Source organism: Oncorhynchus keta, unplaced genomic scaffold (assembly GCF_023373465.1).
Source record: "Oncorhynchus keta strain PuntledgeMale-10-30-2019 unplaced genomic scaffold, Oket_V2 Un_contig_19440_pilon_pilon, whole genome shotgun sequence".
NCBI lineage: Eukaryota > Metazoa > Chordata > Actinopteri > Salmoniformes > Salmonidae > Oncorhynchus > Oncorhynchus keta.
In genome coordinates, this window is record NW_026281478.1 from 1 (window position 1) to 7,032 (window position 7,032).

At 51.1% G+C, this 7,032-nt stretch overlaps 1 protein-coding gene across 45 annotated transcripts; it reads right to left on the reverse strand.

Annotated features, from left to right (window-relative positions):
* Positions 1–3,002: 3,002 nt before the first annotated feature.
* Positions 3,003–5,457, reverse strand: LOC127920413 (pirin-like). 45 transcript variants are annotated; one of them, XM_052504475.1, is made up of 6 exons: positions 4,917–5,457; positions 4,605–4,682; positions 4,410–4,565; positions 4,255–4,371; positions 3,787–4,020; positions 3,003–3,632 (listed from the first exon to the last, which is right to left on the reverse strand). In XM_052504475.1, the coding sequence occupies exons 1-6, from the start codon at positions 5,190–5,192 to the stop codon at positions 3,456–3,458; spliced, it is 1,038 nt and encodes a 345-aa protein (XP_052360435.1). In that variant the 5' UTR covers positions 5,193–5,457; the 3' UTR covers positions 3,003–3,455. The 45 variants fall into 45 exon arrangements, 31 of the variants coding, with proteins under 31 accessions (XP_052360435.1, XP_052360438.1, XP_052360437.1 ...); XM_052504478.1 differs by having other exon boundaries at positions 3,004–3,632; positions 4,410–4,526; positions 4,644–4,682; positions 4,917–5,411; XM_052504477.1 differs by having other exon boundaries at positions 3,004–3,632; positions 4,410–4,487; positions 4,917–5,411.
* Positions 5,458–7,032: the final 1,575 nt, after the last annotated feature.

Genomic DNA, 7,032 nt, shown 5'->3' on the forward strand with positions numbered 1-7,032 from the left:
CCCAGCTCAGTCCCACCCAGCCCTAGTCCCAGCTCAGTCCCACCCAGCCCGAGGTCCCAGCTCAGTCCCGCCCAGCCCGGAGTCCCAGCTCAGTCCCACCCAGCCCGAGTCCCAGCTCAGTCCCACCCAGCCCGAGTCCCAGCTCAGTCCACCCAGCCCGAGTCCCAGCTCAGTCCCAGCCCAGCCCAGTCCCACCCAGCCCGAGTCCCAGCCCAGTCCCAGTCCCAGCTCAGTCCCACCCAGCCCGAGTCCCAGCTCAGTCCCACCCAGCCCGAGTCCCAGCTCAGTCCCACCCAGCCCTAGTCCCAGCCCAGTCCCCAGCCCAGTCCCAGTCCCCCCAGCTCAGTCCCACAGTCCAGCCCGAGTCCCAGCTCAGTCCGCCCAGCCCGGGTCCCAGCTCAGTCCCCGCAGCCCGGTCCCAGCTCAGTCCCACCCAGCCCGAGTCCCAGCTCAGTCCCCGCCCAGCCCGAGTCCCAGCTCAGTCCCCACCCAGCCCGAGTCCCAGCTCAGTCCCACGCCCAGCCGGTCCCAGCTCAGTCCCACCCAGCCCGAGTCCCAGCTCAGTCCCACCCAGCCCGAGTCCCAGCTCAGTCCCCCAGCCCGAGTCCCAGCTCAGTCCCACCCCAGCCGAGTCCCAGCTCAGTCCCACGCCCAGTCCCAGCTCAGTCCCCAGCTCGGTCCCAGCCCACGCCCGAGGTCCCAGCTCAGTCCCCGTAGCCCGAGTCCCAGCTCAGTCCCACCCAGCCCTGAGTCCCAGCTCAGTCCCCCGCAGCCCGAGTCCCAGCTCAGTCCCCACCCAGCCCGAGTCCCAGCTCAGTCCCCCTGGCCGAGTCCCAGCTCAGTCCCACCCCAGCCCGAGTCCCAGCTCAGTCCCACCCAGCCCGAGTCCCCAGCTCAGTCCCACGCCCAGCCCGAGTCCCAGCTCAGTCCGCCCAGCCCCGAGTCCCAGCTCAGTCCCCCGCCCAGCCCGAGTCCCAGCTCAGTCCCACCCAGCTCAGCCCGCAGCCCCAGCTCAGTCCCACCCAGCCCTAGTCCCAGCTCAGTTCCACCCAGCCGGTCCCAGCTCAGTCCCACCCAGCCCAGGGTCCCAGCTCAGTCCCACAGCCAGGTCCCAGCTCAGTCCCACCCAGCCCGAGTCCCAGCTCAGCCCCACCCCAGCCCGAGTCCCAGCTCAGTCCCACCCAGCCCGAGTCCCAGCTCAGTCCCACCCAGCCCTAGTCCCAGCTCAGTCCCACGCCCAGCCCGAGTCCCAGCTCAGTCCCACGCCCAGCCCGAGTCCCAGCTCAGTCCCACGCCCAGCCCAACCCTGCCCCAACACATTTACATACAGATAACTGCCAAAATGAAGGAAACACAAATGAGGAATACAAAATATATTGAAAGCAGGTGCTTCCACACAGGTGTGGTTCCTGAGTTAATTAAGGAATTAACATCCCATCATGCTTAGGGTTCTGTATAATGTGTGTTGTGTCTCAGTCACCAGATCTCAACCCAATTGAACACTTACTGGAGATTCTGGACCAACGCCTGAGACAGCGTTTTCCACCACCATCAACAAAACACAAAATGATGGAATTTCTAGTGGAAAAATGGCGTCTTATCCCTCAGCTTGTAGAATCTACGCCACGGTGCATTGTAGCTGTTCTGGCAGCTCGTGGTGCCCGATGACATATTAAAACACTTTATTTTGGTGTTTCCTTTATTTTGACAGTTACCTTGTCCATTACCCTGTTGGCCATCGTTAGCCTCTCTGCCTGTCTGTAGTGTCTCCCCCTGCCCTGTAGTAACCAGAGGCAACCCGTTTCCCAGCTTCAACACATTTTCATGTGTAAAATGACAAGCCTCATGGACGTCATTAGAAACTCTGTCAGTCTCCTCTCCTGCCCTAGAGTAACCCCAAACCAAACCGGCACTGGTCAAATTTACATCTGAAACATGACAAACCTTATGGACGTCATTAGAAACTCTGTCAGTCTCCTCTCCTGCCCTAGAGTAACCCCAAACCAAACCGCCTAAGCACTGGTCAAATTTACATCTCAAACTCTGTCAGTCTCCTCTCCTGCCTGAGGCGCTGGTCAAATTTTACATCTAGTAAACATGACAAACCTTATGGACGTCATAGAGTAACCCCAAACCAAACCGGCCCTGGTCAAATTTACATCTGAAACATGACAAACCTCATGGACGTCATTGAAACTCTGTCAGTCTCCTCTCCTGCCCTAGAGTAACCCAAAACCAAACCGGCGCTGGTCAAATTTACATCTGAAACATGACAAAATGGACGTCATTAGAAACTCTGTCACTGGTAACCCCAAACCAAACCGGCACTGGTCAAATTTACATCTGAAACATGACAAGCCTCATGGACGTCATTAGAAACTCTGTCAGTCTCTCTCCTGCCCTAGAGTAACCCCAAACCAAACCGGCCCTGGTCAAATTTACATCTGAAACATGACAAACCCACTTCCCAGAAAACTGCAACTCATTTCCTGTCTCGTCTAACTCAGCAGACAGACACAGAGAAAATAAGGAGGAGAAGGAGGGGGGGTGGAGAAAAGAGGATGAATACTCGTGAAGATGTAATTGCCTGCAAACGTCACATGATGAAGCTGAATGTCTTGTGGTTGGTTGGCATTTCTGGCGAGGCATATCTAAGCCTGAGGGCTTTCAACATCTCAGTCATTGTATTGTATAAAGTTTTCTGGCTTTGATATGGGCAAGACCCAGCACATCATATCAACAGCCGACATTAAGTATTCATTCTGTATAATACAGTGACAAAGGAACAATGATGATGACAATGATGGCGATGATAAACTCCCCCCTTTTTCATCCACTGTGGTTTTGGACCTGTGATTACAAATGCGTTACATTGTAGGGTGAGAAATATATAAATCTATTTTTAGTCGTTTAAGTTTATACATGGCTGTTTGTTATGACTTCACGTGACATCAATCAGTGTTTCTCCTAAATGCGTTTAGCAGCGGCGCGCTGCCGTTGCTAATTCGTGGACGCCACCGAAAAACATATGTAAAAATAAGAAATAATTTTACCATCCCGTGGTGCACCGCTGCTAAGCGCGTATAGGGGAAACACTGGTTGATGTCATGTGGAAGTCAGAACAAACATCCATAAGAACTTGTATAAACTTAAATAACTAAAACCCAGATAAAATATGTAAAAAAATATAATAGAGCAATATATATATATTTTAATGATTACCTCTGAGAACTAACAATCCCCCAAAATAAATAATAAACAGTCGGGGAGAATCCAAAATGTAAAAACTATCGTGTCATGGGGCCCCCATTGATTTTGTTATACTGTTTGAGTCATTCAGATAGCATAAGAACAAGGCATAAGCCACAGCAAAATGTGTAGAATTGAAGGACATTTAGCTTTAAAATCTTCTCTCAGCCCTATGGCACATTTTTTGTAATGGCATGAAATTAGCTTTAAAAAACACAGTACAATGTTCTCTCTGCCCCGCGGCAAAATGTATAGAATTGCAGGAAATTTGCTTTAAAACAGCAGCAGTTTGTCTCTGCGGCCAAGAAGAGGGCCTCTAAAACCGCACAACTAGCCACACCCACTACCACCACCCGGGTTATGGTTAGTATGGTGCTCCTCACCTGTACACCCAGGGTTATAGTTAGTATGGTGCTCCTCACCTGTACCCCCAGGGTTATGGTTAGTATGGTGCTCCTCTGTACCCCCAGGGGTTATGGTTAGTATGGTGCTCCTCACCTGTACACCCAGGGTTATGGTTAGTATGGTGCTCCTCACCTGTACCCCCAGGGTTATGGTTAGTATGGTGCTCCTCACCTGTACCCCCAGGGTTATGGTTAGTATGGTGCTCCTGGCCTGTACCCCCAGGGTTATGGTTAGTATGGTGCTCCTCACCTGTACACCCAGGGTTATTGTTAGTATGGTGCTCCTCACCTGTACCCCCAGGGTTATGGTTAGTATGGTGCTCCTCACCTGTACCCCCAGGGTTATGGTTAGTATGGTGCTCCTGACCTGTACACCCAGGGTTATAGTTAGTATGGTGGTCCTCACCTGCACCCCCAGGGTTATAGTTAGTATGGTGCTCCTCACCTGTACACCCAGGGTTATGGTTAGTATGGTGGTCCTCACCTGTACACCCAGGGTTATAGTTAGTATGGTGCTCCTCACCTGTACACCCAGGGTTATGGTTAGTATGGTGCTCCTCACCTGTACACTCAGGGTTATGGTTAGTATGGTGGTCCTCACCTGTACACCCAGGGTTATGGTTAGTATGGTGCTCCTCACCTGTACACCCAGGGTTATGGTTAGTATGGTGCTCCTCACCTGTACACCCAGGGTTATGGTTAGTATGGTGCTCCTCACCTGTACCCCAGGGTTATGGTTAGTATGGTGCTCCTCACCTGTACACCCAGGGTTATGGTTAGTATGGTGCTCCTCACCTGTACACCCAGGGTTATGGTTAGTATGGTGCTCCTCACCTGTACACCCAGGGTTATGGTTAGTATGGTGCTCCTCACCTGTACCCCCAGGGTTATGGTTAGTATGGTGCTCCTCACCTGTACACCCAGGGTTATGGTTAGTATGGTGCTCTTCACCTGTACCCCCAGGGTTATGGTTAGTATGGTGCTCCTCACCTGTACACCCAGGGTTATGGTTAGTATGGTGCTCTTCACCTGTACCCCCAGGGTTATGGTTAGTATGGTGCTCTTCACCTGTACCCCCAGGGTTATGGTTAGTATGGTGCTCCTCACCTGTACCCCCAGGGTTATGGTTAGTATGGTGCTCCTCACCTGTACACCCAGGGTTATGGTTAGTATGGTGCTCCTGGCCTGTACCCCCAGGGTTATGGTTAGTATGGTGGTCCTCACCTGTACCCCCAGGGTTATGGTAAGTATGGTGCTCCTCACCTGTACCCCCAGGGCCTGTCCAGAGATGACGGCCACAGTGACCCCCTCCCTGCTGGGCTTGGGGACCTGGCTGTCCTTCAGCTCCTGGTACTGGGGCTCCACCATCTTGTCCTCCCTCCTCAGGTTGACCCACAGCTGCAGGCCCTGGACGGGCTCCTCAGACACGGGCATCTCTGCATGGACCACCCCTCGGCCTGCCGTCATCCACTTATGAAGAGACATGGACATAGACACACAGAGACGGACACAGAAACACACACAGATACAGAGAGGCATAGACACACAGAGACGGACACAGAAACACACACACACAGATACAGAGAGGCATAGACACACAGAGACGGACACAGAAACACACACACACAGATACAGAGAGGCATAGACACACAGAGACGGACACAGAAACACACACACACACACAGATACAGAGAGGCATAGACACACAGAGACGGACACAGAAACACACACACACAGATACAGAGAGGGACAGACACACACACACAAAACACAATTACTAACCACATAAAGGAGAATTGTACAGTATAATATACATGAACTCAATGTTGTCTGATATGATTTCCATAATAAATCACCCCTGTGGACTTAATACTGGAACTAACTGGTTTCCAGGAGGAAATTAACTTCACATTTACACCTTTCCTTCCCCAGTGCTGTGATATATACCTAGTGGATGTCTATCTTCCCCAGTGCTGTGATATGTACCTAGTGGATGTCTATCTTCCCCAGTGCTGTGATATGTACCTAGTGGATGTCTATCTTCCCCAGTGTACCTAGTGGATGTCTATCTTCCCCAGTGCTGTGATATGTACCTAGTGGATGTCTATCTTCCCCAGTGTACCTAGTGGATGTCTATCTTCCCCAGTGTACCTAGTGGATGTCTATCTTCCCCAGTGTACCTAGTGGATGTCTATCTTCCCCAGTGCTGCGATGATATGTACCTAGTGGATGTCTATCTTCCCCAGTGTACCTAGTGGATGTCTATCTTCCCCAGTGTACCTAGTGGATGTCTATCTTCCCCAGTGTACCTAGTGGATGTCTATCTTCCCCAGTGTACCTAGTGGATGTCTATCTTCCCCAGTGCTGTGTGTACCTAGTGGATGTCTATCTTCCCCAGTGTACCTAGTGGATGTCTATCTTCCCAGTGCTGTGATATGTACCTAGTGGATGTCTATCTTCCCCAGTGTACCTAGTGGATGTCTATCTTCCCCCCAGTGATGTAATATGTACCTAGTGGATGTCTATCTTCCCCAGTGTACCTAGTGGATGTCTATCTTCCCCAGTGTACCTAGTGGATGTCTATCTTCCCCAGTGCTGTGATATGTACCTAGTGGATGTCTATCTTCCCCAGTGTACCTAGTGGATGTCTATCTTCCCCAGTGCTGTGATATGTACCTAGTGGATGTCTATCTTCCCCAGTGCTGTGATATGTACCTAGTGGATGTCTATCTTCCCCAGTGTACCTAGTGGATGTCTATCTTCCCCAGTGCTGTGATATGTACCTAGTGGATGTCTATCTTCCCCAGTGTACCTAGTGGATGTCTATCTTCCCCAGTGCTGTGATATGTAACTAGTGGATGTCTATCTTCCCCAGTGCTGTGATATGTAACTAGTGGATGTCTATCTTCCCCAGTGCTGTGATATGTAACTAGTGGATGTCTATCTTCCCCAGTGCTGTGATATGTACCTAGTGGATGTCTATCTTCCCCAGTGCTGTGATATGTACCTAGTGGATGTCTATCTTCCCCAGTGCTGTGATACCTAGTGGATGTCTATCTTCCCAGTGCTGTGTGTACCTAGTGGATGTCTATCTTCCCAGTGCTGTGTACCTAGTGGATGTCTATCTTCCCAGTGCTGTGATATGTAACTAGTGGATGTCTATCTTCTTCCCAGTGTACCTAGTGGATGTCTATCTTCCCAGTGTACCTAGTGGATGTCTATCTTCTTCCCAGTGCTGTGATATGTACCTAGTGGATGTCTATCTTCCCCAGTGCTGTGTGTACCTAGTGGATGTCTATCTTCCCCAGTGCTGTGATATGTACCGAAAGTGGATGTCTATCTTCCCCAGTGCTGTGATATGTACCTAGTGGATGTCTAT

What these genes read in the sequence shown, in the direction of transcription:
- LOC127920413 (XM_052504475.1), bottom strand. Translation starts at nt 5,192, where the DNA reads ATGCCTCTCTGTATCTGTGTGTGTTTCTGTGTCCGTCTCTGTGTGTCT. An exon ending in CCATAACCCTGGGGGTACAG is followed by an intron (nt 4,566 to 4,604) that starts GTGAAGAGCACC and finishes CTGGGTGTACAG; the next exon opens with GTGAGGAGCACCATACTAAC. An exon ending in CCATAACCCTGGGTGTACAG is followed by an intron (nt 4,021 to 4,254) that starts GTGAGGACCACC and finishes CTGGGTGTACAG; the next exon opens with GTCAGGAGCACCATACTAAC.